Genomic DNA, 14682 nt, shown 5'->3' on the forward strand with positions numbered 1-14682 from the left:
TGTAATGGCGGCTGCTATTTGTAATTGGATAATTGAACAAAAAGATAAAAGAGCATTGGATAAATCGCTCTGGGTAAAATGGCATTGGGTAAATGGCTGGTTGGATCTAATGGCATTGGTATAATGCAGTTGAACAAAACGGAATTTTGTAGGCTGTAATGTAAGATGCGAGTTTATATGCTCAATAAACACAGAAGTTTGCCAAGAAAAGGTACCTGGTGATCGACACTGTGAGGAACAAACCTGGTTGGTCATCGTTTCTCCAAAACTCTTCCGACATTTGTGTTGAATAATAGGAGAAAAGAGATCTGTCTTTTCGAATCGCTTCGTTTTCGCTGCTCAGTGTCCCGTTTTCCAATGGAGCAGGTTTAGTCCGCTTGAACTCTGAAATCAAATGGTTCGTTACATGACGCCGCAGAGGTATACCCAAATCGTCACGGGCAAGTTTTCCCGATCTGTGCATCTCTTGTACGTTTATCTTATGTTAATATAATGAAAATGCAACAACCTTGCGAAAATTAGATACCCAATTCTATCTAATGCCATCATACCCAATGCCATTACATCCAGTGCCATTTAAACCAATGCCACTTTTATTTACCATATTGTTGAAACTGCCACATGAACTATATTACCCGGGTCGATCAAAAATTATGTAAGAACTGCGCTGAAATGCGCTCAATTTTCAAAAAAAATAGGGCAAAAACCTTAGATGATAATGCGCTGATGTGCGCTGAAAAGTGCTGAAACTTTGTTTTCGCTGCTCAGTGTCCCGTTTTCCAATGGAGCAGGTTTAGTCCGCTTGAACTCTGAAATCAAATGGTTCGTTACATGACGCCGCAGAGGTATACCCAAATCGTCACGGGCAAGTTTTCCCGATCTGTGCATCTCTTGTACGTTTATCTTATGTTAATATAATGAAAATGCAACAACCTTGCGAAAATTAGACACCCAATTCTATCTAATGCCATCATACCCAATGCCATTACATCCAGTGCCATTTAAACCAATGCCACTTTTATTTACCATATTGTTGAAACTGCCACATGAACTATATTACCCGGGTCGATCAAAAATTATGTAAGAACTGCGCTGAAATGCGCTCAATTTTTCCTTGCGAAAATTAGATACAGGCACAATCGAAGGGAATTGCGCAACCCGTGTCCGCAAAAGTGTCCAAATTTTAAATGCGAATTTAAGATATAAGCTGTGTATAAATTTTTTTGCGCGCTACGCATCAAAGGTCTGCTCGTAGTTTTATCTTTTTTTTGCAACCATGATAACTCTATTTCGCACTGAATGTATCTAATTTTTGCCATTAATTTATCTATAATCAGTAATTAAGCCTATTTTATAGCGCGTTTGTTAATTGATAGCAATTAAGTGTTAAATGGGGTTTACTTTCCAAAAATACACCATATAGGGCTCAAATTTAGCACAATGTTTTTATTTTGATGTGAGTTGTATCAAAGCTCTTTTTACGCAAATAAATTTTTGACAAATAAATCAACTTCTGTTAATGAAACACCTGTATCTTTTCAGGATAAAGGAAAATGATAAAAGCATCAGCTGATACTCTTGATTGTCGCCTCACTATTTCGTTATGGTTTTTCATGCTTATATTTGTTTTCATGCTTGATTGTTTGAGATAATTTTATTAAAATTTGACAGATCACTTATTTCTGAAAAGTCCTTCAGTTTTAAAATTTTTCTTTTGCTATTGGCTAATTCATCAAAAAAGCTTGTTTTTAGTAAATTGTTTTATATAAAGAACAAAGGATTACCTGTAGCAACTTATCAACCCTTCTTAATGAAAAAAAAACAAAAAAATGAACAGACTGAAATTTCGGTAAAAATTTGCATGTGAATTGACTTCTGTTTTTTTTCTTGCCATGTTGATTTAATGAGTTGTTGCATTTGGATTCACAAAATGAATTGTTAAAATGAGTTTGTTCAACATTTTTTATTCTATTTACAGGTTTACAGGCGTTTAGCACTGTTTTCTGAAAAATGCCTCCATTCGGCGTCTGTTTTGGATGACCATTTTTTCTGAAAATTCTTCAATCGCTGGAACACTTTTTGCGACTTTTCACAGTTTTACAGGGGTCTATTGATTTTTGAATCAACATTTTATTCTGCCTATTTACAGGTTTAAAGGTGGCTATTAATTTTTTCGAATCAAAGTGACTTCAGAAAGGTACAAAATGTTAAGAAGTTTAACGTGAACAAATATACATAAAAGGACTACAGCTCTATTCGTGCAGTGGATACAGTGAATTAATTTAACAAAAAGAAACTTCTACTACTACTACTACTACTACTACTACTACTACTACTACTACTACTACTACTACTACTACTACAAAATGACTTTGTCTGTTAAGCTGTTTCTATTTTAATCACTCAATTAAATTTCGATTAAAGTGCTTTGTACGAAGTATTAAATCACTCTTGCATGTTCAAAAAGCGCGCTTTTAGTTAGGCTCAATTGCAGATTAGAGATAGATTTATTGCGAAAAACAGATACCTAAAATGAGCGGAAACCTGCTGAAAGACTTGTCACCTATTTTAAACTTTTAAAATATCTCTATTTCGCGAAAATGACGCAACCCCTTTTGCAAAAAATACGATACAAAGCTTGTCTCCTAATTTTGTTCTTTTTATGCGTCTATTTTTTGCGCAATTTTTACTAAGGCGGAAATTTTGAGGTACACTTCTGCGTGGTAATGTAATGGTCTTATAATATATTTATCAATAAAAAAAATTTGTAATATATCTGCCAACAGATAAAAAATAAAAATTTACCAACCAAGTTTTTTCTTAATTCTTTTTACCATTACGTTACACTAATGACAACAAAGAGAAAGAGAAATAATAATGTGTTTTTGATAGCTGCTTCCAAAGTCAAGGCTTTGAAAAGTGATGCTCAATGGCAGTGATGAGTATAAAGTTCTACAAACTTGATTGTTTGACAATTTTTGCTATTTTACAATAAAATAAAAAATAGGCTACAAATTGACACCTGAATTGCCAAGAAGATTTGCTAAGTTTCAGCAAATCGTGGAAAAATTGTTTTGCAGCGATCAAACTATCTTGCATATCGACTTCACTACTTGAAAAGTTTACGGAAAAAATGTTTGACCTTTTGTTATTCATTCAGTCCCATTAAACAACGTTTTCTAAATTCGGAAACAGTTTTAGAAGTTACTGAGCAACAGCAAACTTAACAAAAAGTTGCGTATTTTGTCTGTTAGGTTGAGATTATATCTTGTCGTTTTTTCTACAAGCTTTGGAAGTTAACCTGAGAGCTAGCTCATTTTCAACAGATAAAAAAAGTGTATTGTTTTTGAAAAATTATGAATTGAACAAGTAAGGATTCTGGATATGATATGAGGACACAAGTTTTTTGATCAACAATTTTTGGTAGGGTATTGGTAGGCTATGGGTTTAATCAACATAAAGAGACACGAAAGCTTTCCAGTAGTAACCGAACCTAATATGTCCGCTTTCTTTGTAATATATGGAGCAAGTCACTAGAGAAAAATTGCAATGAGATTTTGGCAGTCAACTTGCAATAAACAACAACAAAAATCCGGTTCGAGGTGCCAACGATACAAATCGCTAAAAATGTAACATCTGCGGTGAATGCGGTCAAAAGATGTAAAACGTGCCATTGTTAGAGTTGTGTGCGATAAATGCGGATGAATGGCGAATCCTCCAAAAATTCCCCACCAGTTTAACTGGAAAAAATCAGCGCACAATATATTGTAAAAAAATAATAGTGGTGAATGCGTTGAGAGCATTAAAGAAAAATTTGTCGCTAAAAATTGCGCATCTCAAACAAATTTACTGCCAAACCTCACAAATATCTTAAACGCTGAGATTGATGCAAAAAAGATATAAGAATAGCGGCAAATGCGTTGAGAGTGGTGAAAAGAAATCAGCGCTAAAAACCGCAATCAGTAGAAACAGTTATTGAAATGAAATCAAATGCATATTCAGAGATCCCCTATGTATGAAAACTTCAAGAACTTTCGGGGTAGCTTCTCTAGAAAAAATTTAGATTTTGATCAGTTCAAGTAGTGATGAGAAAAAAATTTACCCCAAGCAAATCTCACGTCCATCCCCATGTAATCACTGTACATTTTTTGCGGTGAAGTTTTGTAATTTTTGCCATTTTAGAAGTAAAATTTTAAGAAATTTTAATTTTTGCCGTGTACCTATGATACCGGTGAACCATTTTTTTCACCGCTAAGAATGAAAAAAGTTCTCCACTAAAATTGCTAATGTTTAAAAGATCAACGCATATGTCTTTCATGAACTTTATTGAATCTGATTTAATTTTAAAAAAATTAGAATAAAAGTAGGCGACAGAAGACGCAGTCGAAAAAAAATCCCTTGACATGTAGGGGTGAGAGTTTCGAAACGGCGTACGGTAGTTTTTTTGGAAGAATACCCGTGAAAGCATTCACAATAAAATTTCACCGCTGAAAAGTGCAAATCTTGAAAAAAAAATCACCGCTAAACATCGCAAGTCTTGCCAAAACTCTGCGCTTTAACCGCCTTCATCCCTAAAAGATGCAGGCTCTTTGTGGTGAAATAATCTTATTCAACGCTATTTACCGCAGTTAGGTCATTACTTTTTGACAAAAACCTCGACACGGGAAAATACTTTTTGATCATGCAATGTTCTTTAGGATTTCAAAGCTTCAAGACAAAAGTCCAGAGATAAACCATTTTTTCCAAATTTTCTTAATTGCAACTACTGTTGCATAGCAACTACGTTAAGTGTACCTATTTTGCTCAGACCGCCAGATTGCTGCAATTTGTTTTCATCTAAAATGAACGCTTTTGAATTGCTAATTTTTTTTGTTGGGAAACAGATTAAGAACGGGGGTATTTGAGTTTTGTTTTACCGCAAACCGCAAATTTACGGTTTTGTATGATAAAACAGTAAACAAACCTTTTTTCTTAAAACTACACATTTTCCTAATATGAATAACGGTTACTTTGACCTGTTTGTTTCAGAAGTATTCTTCAAATTTTTATTCACACAAATTAGATTTTGCATAATGACAGCGAACTTCGTTGCTTGATCTTGACGTATTTCATATAAACGCCTAAACTAGGCTTTTATCATTCTGGAAATGACCTTTCTAAAGACAAATAGGAAACTATGATGGCAATAGTGAATTGAAAATTTGTTTGTTGTGGTTTTTGTCTGAATGTTTTTTTCAGAGGATTGTAACTAAACTCCGAGGAAGGAAACTATAGAACAAACATATGATAACTAAATCGCGAAGAACAAGAACCTCGAAAATGCTTTTGAAGAGATATATGTTGCTGTCCTTTCCCGAAAAATGAAAAGTGAAACCTGTTTCATTTGGCCGAGAAAATCTCCTCCAATTAAACTATATTAACTCAAGGTTGGGAAAAAAAAACAAAAATAGAGTAAGAGGGCTTCCGGAAAAAGAATTCAGATATTTCACCCAGACGATCAAAGGTAATCCATGAAAAATAACAATGTCATTTTCCAACCCTTTTATGAAATTAAGATCAAATTGACGAATTTAGTGTTCAGTGGATCAACAAAAAGCAAAATTCTAAATAATCAATTTAATCTTTTTTCTAAATATTTACTTTTTGTGATAACAATATGGCAGCTCTCAAAAAGTCGTCTGATACAAATTTTTCAATAATGACTCATACCAAATCATAGATTATCCAATGGAGCAATTCATTCCAAGACAATCGCACAAAATGAAACCAGTTAAAAAAATAAAATCTCACATGTTTGACTCAAAAGCAATAGTGTTTGCAAAAACTTTTTTTTTCAAATCAGTGACTCTGTATGCGATTTAAAAAACAACAAAACACCAAATATACAGAAAAGTTGCATTTATTTAAGTAGAAACCAAAGTATTAAAGTCCAAGTAAGCAGTGGTGTTAAACTTTTGACACTCAAATTTGTTTCTGAATTGCACAAAACAGAACAGCAAAAAAAAACCGCTAACTTCAAAAATAGACATACAAACTCATCAATATTCACTCCTTTTTTCTCAATCCGTTCTCTGCGTCTGAACTGTGTTCAGCAGATTATAATAAACATGCTTTTTCAGACTCATTGATTTTAACAACTTGCTTCACAGCCAGTTATCTGGTTTAAAGAACACAGTCACCATAACTCCCCTTCATTTCGTGAACTCCTATTGCTTGGTAAAACCAAGAGAATCCCAAAAAACTCAAGTCATTTATCACTATTGCAGTAATAACTCCTGCAGAACGAAAAGATGGAAAACCTCAGTAAACAACCTACCAGTCCAGTAACCAGCTTCATCGCCACTCTGCAAAACTCCCTTGGAGACAACCCACTCACGAACAGCGTCCATGTCAGCCTTAATAAAAAATACATCCAAATAATCTACCGTACAAAAATGTGTGTAAATTTGTACTTGGTAACTCTAAAGACATTTGCAAATCCATACTGATTGTTAGATTTACGAATGTTTTTCTTATGAATTCTTTGAGACTTACGTGAATTGTGATTTCACAAATATCAGGCTTGACTTAACTCTTTTCAGAGAAGAAAACTCAATGAACTGGTTTTAACCACGGTTCTCCAGATGAGAGTAAGTTGGATCTTAAATTTCAACGACTAAGAAAAGATCTTCTTTCACCAAAAAGAACGTGTAATTTTTGCCGTTAATGCTTTAAGTGTCCTGAATTGACGCACTTCCAAGCTTGATTTTGGAACTGATCTGACAAAAAACTGAAAAAAACTTGATATTTAGTGTGGCAGCATATTTTATGGAAAATTGCGTTTCTACTTTAAGTAAGATACCATAAAAGTGAACTTTATGTTTTTTTTGACATTTAATTAATTCAAAGCGTGATCATGGAACTGATTTGACAAAAAACTGAAACGAAACTGGATATTTTGAGCATGTTTTAGGGAAATTTGGTAACCATTCAGCGGTCCATAACTTTTTCGTGGAGTTTTATGTAAAGTAAGATACCATAAAAGTGAACTCTATGTTTTTTAAGTTTAACTGGGCTTTTGGCTCGATTAGAAAAAATAATTTTAAAAAATGTGATTTTTTATTGCAGCCTCTTTTATGGAAAATTTGTAACAAAAAGTTGTCCAAAAAATAAATTTTATGGCGTTTTATGGTAAGTACGGCACCATAAAAGTAAAAAAACTGAAATTGTAATTACAATTCGCATAAACGTTGTTTTAGAACTGCAGGTGGCCCTTTGGACTGTTTGTCAGCGAAACTATAAATTGTTTTGATCGTTGTATGTTTAGTAAGTTTCCATGAAATCCATTTACGGCGTTTTATGGTTGGTGAGATTCTTTTATAGGGGTCAACACGGGTTATAAGGAATGTGGTTCCTTAGGCTGACAAATAGAGCTTTAAGCGTTGTATTTTTGTATAATCTATGTTAAACTGAACACAAAATTATGTAAGGTCTGCGCTTATAAACGCAGATCTCAACAAGTTGATCGCAAAATTATGTAAGAAAATTGCGATGAAATTTCTGACTTGTCAACGCTAGTTACCGCTCATCTTCCCGAGCGAATTAACACCTAATTAGCGGGGACTAGTGTGTAATGCGGATTCCACTACTATTTAATGCGGAAAAGAGCGTAAAAGATTAACCCTTATAAAATTACTCTGTATTTACACTCATATTTTTATTCTTTTTACAATCTTTGCAAAGAGTTTGTTGTAGGGTAGTCTGATATAATTTTACACTCCTTCATTTTTACCATTATAAGCAAATCGAAATGTCTAATGAACGTATCAGTGGGCGCAATGGTTAATGGAGACAGAGAAAGTAACATATTCGACAACGAGATGATGAGGGATCAAGCCTCAGTACTTCCGTTCACTTTTTTAAATTTTAATTCGAAATTTTTTATTCTTCTGCCCGAATTAAGCGAAAAAATAAGGGTGTATTTTTTTATTTTAACACCCTTAAAACTTTTCCCCGTCATTTTTGGGGGAAATCCTTGTGCCTGGATACATAATTTGGGCAAAACTCCACGATGCGAGAATGGAAGTGTTTTTTATTTTTATCTTTGCTTTTCGTTCTTTTTGTTGTTGTGAGAAATATACCCGATAAGGATAGATCTCAATTGCTTCCCCGAGACGTATAATTGAATCCCTTAAAAGATTTCAGTTTCTAGCTAACTGTTTCAAAGGTTTTCAATTTAACTTCAAACGAAGTAAACTATTTTTTCAATTATCTAATTTTTGTTCTCATTTTTGTCATCATGAGACTCAAACGCAACAAGAATTCTCAACCTCTTTTGTTGAATCAAAAATTAATTTTTCTGTTGGTTGTATGTTTTGACTGATGGCTTCGACCATTTAATTTCATAGGTCTTTGAGCTTTTATTACTCGGTTTTAATACTGTTCGTTATTTTGTTTGCATTTGTTGTCATTTCTAAGTAGTCCTATCACTAAGAATACCACTTAATGTATAGATGAAAAATAAGTGATGATTTAAAATTCTTGCAGATAGCATCTCATATTTATCAGCACAGTGGTTTCTTAAAAATGTTTATGAAGTTTCGGCTCCTTCCTTTGTTTGTTTTCATATTGTGGTATTGCGACTTGTTTTCATTAATAACAGGCGCAGTCCGTTTTATGAGGCGTTGAAAGTTAGTCTATTTTTTTAGTTGAAATCCTATATTCACTATGAGTGTCCAAACAACTTGTTTTTGAAAACGTGACCATTTTTTCAAACATTTTTCTGTCAATTCTCAGCTTTGTCTATGTAGACAATTATAGTGGGCTATAAATTAATCTTCATAACGGTCCCGGTTTCGGCCAATTGTTTACATAAATTACATATATCGACTGTAATTTTCTTTATATGTGTGCATTTTATTGGCTTTATGTACTTTAAGTATGCCAAGGAGCTTTGAAAAATTGCGTTTTTGAACAATTTTAATGGATTCAGTGATAAACTTATCGACTTATGGTTTTAACGGCTCCAGTGCATTTTTTGCGCAAAGTTAAAATAATTTTTTGATTTTGCAGATATTTGTTCTTCGTTTCAATATCATAAGATGTACACTGGATAATGACAGGTCTCAATTGTTTCCCATAAAATTTTAAAGGAACTTCTAACCGATTTAATTTAATGTCTGATAATTTCCATCACTTTGAAGTTAATGGTTTTATAGAACGAATTTTTTTTAACTTCGCTCCTTTTTTGGTCTTTTTGTCGATCTGTTACCCAATCGCATTGAAGACAGGTCCCATATACGTTTAAATGAAGTAGAGGTTATTTGTTTTCTGATGCGAAATTGATTTTGTATTTATTATTTTTTTTAGACATCGATTTTTGGTCGTAATTAATGTTTTTTTTATTTTAATGATTACCTGTTTTAGAAGTTTCATCGGGCCGTCTAACGTGAGAATTTTTTATACCATTAATGGTCTGACGAACAATACGTATGTTTTGAACATTTTCGATCTCTTCCTCATTTGGTAACCAATTAAGTCAAGAATGTGGACAAGCGGCGTCGGAACATTACGTAGGAACGCCATTGCCTTGCTTCTACTGACATATTAAGCGTCTATCTTATCCATTTTTTGCAAACTTTCCGGAAACTCTGAAAAATAAGCGCAAGATGCGATAAATGTTACATAATTGTAAGCTTAATTTGGTTAATTATTAGCTGAGCTTTAAGAAACGCCAGCAATTAAGCAGATAATTATAGAAGATTTATACTGACAAAAAGAATTTTTTCAGCGTCTATCAGCGTTTTTGTTACGTCCCGGGTCGAGATGACAACGCCAAAAAAATGCTCGAAATTGTAAAATTTCAGGTTAATACGGTAAAAGAAGTAGGGATTGCAATTTTTAGCGTTGAATGCCGTGAAAAAAAAAACAAATTACCGCTAAGAGCCTCAAAACTTAAAAATATCCACCGCTGAATCAACAAATCATCTTCAATGCAGTAAAAGTCGCAGAAATAAAAGTAAGGTTAGCAGTGAATGTGTCGAAAGCGGTGACAAGAAAAATCAACTAAAAGAACCGCAATTTTTATAAACATTCACCACTATCTCGCAGAAAAAACTCAAAGAAAAATAAAGAATAGCGGTAAATGCGTTGAAGCGCTGAAAAAAAATTCACCGCAGAAAACCGCAAATCGAAAAGTTTCGAAAGTGAGCACAAGTTTCTATCGAAACAAATTTTAAACGAAACTAAGTGTTGTTGGAGGAGGATGTGTTGAAAGCGTTAATAAAAATTCACCGCTTTAACAACAAAAGTTACTGAATTAAGCACACAGTTGCAGTACTGGAAGCAAACATCGATTTTTCAAGAAAAACGGTTTTTTATGCTGTTTAGAAATTTAGGTGTACTAGTGATAGGGCCAATTGGCTGTCTCAGTAGTTTCAAGAAAACATATTTACTTTTTATTCGAATGCTTATGTTCGTTTTAATATATGTTTTCAAAATCAACCATGGATCTTTGAGCTTTGCGAATTTTTTCTATTTGTGTTGATAACTTGTAGCTAAAATTGATAAAAAGAGGTCGCATTGTTTTTCTCATGGATTGAACTTGAGTTTTTTGAGGGTTACGTTTGAAGTAATGCTTTTTCTGCTTTGATAATGCAAATTTTCACAGCAGAAAAATTTTTTTTAAATTTTTAACACTTTCCCGTCTTTGTTGTTCTTTTTCTTGTGTTGTCACATTATTAAGAGTTCAGATATTATATTATTTGCGTTTAAAAGACGGCACAACTGAAAACATCCTTTTTGATTTTATTACTTTCGTCACCGTCTTCTAGCAGGATTTAAAGTATTTTTTTCTTTTTCTTTATTTGTCGTTCATTTTGTAGTCGTAAGCTAAAATATGGGTAAATGAGGCCATAGTGGCTGCTTGTGGATAAAAAAGAACTTATTTACCTACTTTTGTTGAAGTTTTGGTGTAGCTGAAGTTGTATAGCTCTTGTATAACTGAAGTTGTTCATGACTTTGAAATCAAATTCGAAATCTATAGTTTTTTTTATATTTGCACTTTTCTGTAATTTGTTTTCCATTTGCTACCTAGTCTCATTAATCACAAGTCGCAAATTTTTGTTCACGAAAAGAACAATTCAACATATCAAATTTTTTGTACCATTCTGGTTGCTTACACGGCTTCGATAGCGATATTTGTCAAAGTTTTAAATTTATTTTTGACTTTCGTCTTTATTTTTTGTTCTATTTTTTGTCGTATGATAATATCTGGAAAATTGCAGGTCTTAACCGAGAAAACTTTTTAGTGATTAATTAGAAAGTTTTTCATGATAAAGCTAAAATTTTCCATGAATTTGAATTCAATTGTTTTGAAAAAATATATAGAAGTACTAATTTATTATATCTATCGAACTTTTATTTTCTGTACTTTTTTCTACTTGCTACCTGTTCTCAATTATCACAAAAATATTGGTGTTCACAAAAGGCATTTTTTTGTTTGTCACTCTAACGGCTTCTATACCGGTTTTACACAACGTTTTAAATTAATTTCTGATTTGTCTCTTTATTTGTTGTTCATTTTGTAGTCGTATAATAGTTTTTAGATATTTGGAGTTTTTAACAATTTCCGATGAATAAATTTTTTTTTCGGTTTTTAGTTGAAATTTTTTGTGACTTTGAAAGAAAACTTTTGTTGAAAACTGTTGAAAACGAACAAAGTCCAAATCAATTCAAAATCAAACTCAAAGGTCTCCGATGTATAACAAGTCTAAAACATCGAGTTTTTCTGGGCAGCTTCTGCAGAAAAAATGTTGGTTTTTTCATCTGTGAAAGTGGTAAGAAAAAATTCACCCCTAAAAACGCAAATCTCACGTCAATTTACTGCTAGAAATCAGTGTAAAAGTTTTGCGCCAAAAGTTTGTAGGATTCGCGGTTCTTAGCGCTCATTTTTTGACAGCTTCCCGCTGGTAGCGGTGACTTATTTTTTTCCACCACATATAATTGCAAATGTTTCAACACATTTGCAACTTCAACGCATTTGTTTCCCCTAGCGATTATTGAATCTAATTTGAATTCAGAAGAACTATTACAAAGGTAAGTAACAGATGGCGCAGTGGAATACGACGTTGTTGAGATGCAGGAGTTGAGGGGTGCGAGCCCTTGTTACTGCAGTCTATCTTTGTAAGAGTTCCTGTGAATGTGAGAAAATAAAATTTTCACTGCTTAAAGTCGCAAATATAACAAAATCTAGTTGCTAAAAACCGCTGATCATACAAGACTTCACCGCATTATTTTCCTCTTCATTTCTTACATTACTTTTTTGACAAAACCTTGACCCGGGATGAGCAGATCCTTACATAAGTGCATCAAAGTTGAAGATTTTTAGAAAATTTAAATGATGACATATGACAGAACGTACCTTGGTACGAAAAGTTACCACATTGGAGTTTTCTTTCTCACGACATAGTTGCTGGGCCTGTCCTAAGGACATTGTACCATTGGATGTGATCAATTCGTAACATATTCTTTCAAATCCTGTTTCAGGGATCTTCTCCATTCCAGCTGGACATGTGGTGGCTGTTGCAGCGTCAAATAGCACAAATAGGAGCACAAATAGCTCCAAATCTGCACGTGTTTTCATCTCTGGAGCAATTCGAAAACCTGATGAGTAAAATATATCATTTTTCCCATATGATCTCGACTATTAATTTGAATCAGATCTTATAATTTAAATTCATAAGACAGCTGAAAAATTGTCTCAGCCAGGAAATGCATTACACTCCAAATACTATTGTTTATGAAACACAAAAAGTTCTATATTATCGGGTTAGAGTAACATGTTTGCTCAATTGCATGGGACTTATTTGTGTACAATTTAATGAATTCTCGGCTGCATTTCATGCTTTATTGTGTTAGCAGCAATCAAAATTACGTAAAGTAATACAACGTTTTGCTTGAAAAACGATATCTCTTGAATCGAACTCACAGAATAATTTCCTGTAAAAATACCAGAAAAAAAAACAGATAAAATCTTCATAACTTCCTTGCCTGTTAAAATGCGCATGTCGCGTATTTTTGCAGAAGAAATTTTTCTATGTTACATGAAATCGATTTTCATCACGCATATTGTGCATTATTTTTCATGTGACCTCAATCTAATTAAAATCATACAAAAGCTGCAGTATTTTGTTGACATAGTTTACGGAGCAGAAAAAGAAAAGAAGCTGCAATAAATAAACTCGCAACAAGAGAAAGAATCGACGAAGAAATTAGTGTTATGAAGCGTCTATATAACACTTAATTCTTCGGTGATTCTTTCTCTTGTTGCAAGTTTATTTAATGCAACTTCTCTTCTTTTGTCGTTCTCTAAACTATGTCAACAAAATACTGCAGCTTCTGGATGATTTCAATTAGATTCAGGTCAAAATAAAAATAATGCACGTTATGAGTGATGAAAATCGAATTCATGTAACATAGAAAAATTTCTTCTGCAAAAATACGCGACATGCGCATTTCAACACGCAAGTAAATTATGTAGATTTCATCTGTTTTCTTTTCTGGTAAACTTAAAGGAAATTGTTCTGCGAGTACTACAAGAGATATCCTTTTTTCATGCAAAATATTATATTATTTTACGTAATTTTATTTACTGCTAACACAATAAAGCATGAAATGCAGCCAAGAATTCATGAAATTGTACACAAATAGGTCTCATGCAATTGAGCAAACATGTTACACTTACACAATAATGTAGAATTTTTCGTGTTTCTCAGACAATAATATTCGGATTGTAATGCATTTCCTGGCTGAGACAAATTATCAGCTGTCTTATGAATTTAATTTGTATCTAATAAGATCTGATAAATAAATAGTCGAGTTCATCTGACCACGCAATTGGTCACGCAATGCCTAGCATAGTAAATCAAGTATTACTTTTCTAATTATCTTAATTCTCTAATGCTGACCAAATTAACCGATAACTTGGTCAGCAATCGAGAATTAAGATAATTAGAACAGGAATACTTGATTTACTATGACAGGCATTGTGTGGCCAGTGTCAGATTTCTAGAGATTTCTAGAGCAACGATTTCGTGTCACTGCTTTTACAACCCTGTTTTGAGAACTGACTATAAGCACGTGTGGCAATTAGTCAAATTTGCGCAAATTTGCATCAAGTTTGGTTAGACTTTTACTCTTAGCCACAATGCAAGTTTTTGATTTTGCCGAAAATGAATTTGAAAATAAGTTGTCACTAAAATTCACGCCATAGGTAGCTCAACTCCAAGGATCCTGGATGTCACTATCAATTAAAGAAAGCAGTGTCAATTAGGCCGATAAAAAAATCAATTGTTGATTAACTTCACAAATGCTCCCCTCGATACTAGTTGTCTAATTGTGGACTATGAAGACAACTAACAAGTTTGCAAGAATCTATTTATTATTCAGAATTTGCTTAAAAATACAAAAGTAGCAACAAAGAAAACAGAAACACACACACGCCCACACACACGCACACACACATACACACACACACACATATATATATATATATATATATATATATATATATATATATATATATACATACATATATATATATATATATATATATTCAAATATATATATATATATATATATATATATATATATATATATTGATATATCAATATAAATATATATATAATATATATATATATATAT

The 14682-nt window shown here is 32.9% G+C and overlaps 1 protein-coding gene across 1 annotated transcript in view; it reads right to left on the reverse strand.

The window, feature by feature from the left end:
* LOC142348556 (uncharacterized) overlaps positions 1 to 12663 on the reverse strand; it is a 29880-nt gene extending 17217 nt beyond the window's left edge. The window contains exons 1-3 of the mRNA XM_075399942.1: positions 12401 to 12663; positions 6317 to 6395; positions 244 to 384 (exon numbers count right to left, since the gene is read on the reverse strand). Of these exons, the coding sequence (XP_075256057.1) occupies positions 244 to 384; positions 6317 to 6395; positions 12401 to 12622 (442 nt within the window). The 5' untranslated portion in view covers positions 12623 to 12663. The remainder of the gene's footprint in view (positions 1 to 243; positions 385 to 6316; positions 6396 to 12400) is intronic.
* Positions 12664 to 14682: the final 2019 nt, after the last annotated feature.

Source organism: Convolutriloba macropyga, chromosome 10, assembly GCF_964194025.1.
Source record: "Convolutriloba macropyga chromosome 10, txConMacr16.3, whole genome shotgun sequence".
NCBI classification, from domain to species: domain Eukaryota; kingdom Metazoa; phylum Xenacoelomorpha; order Acoela; family Convolutidae; genus Convolutriloba; species Convolutriloba macropyga.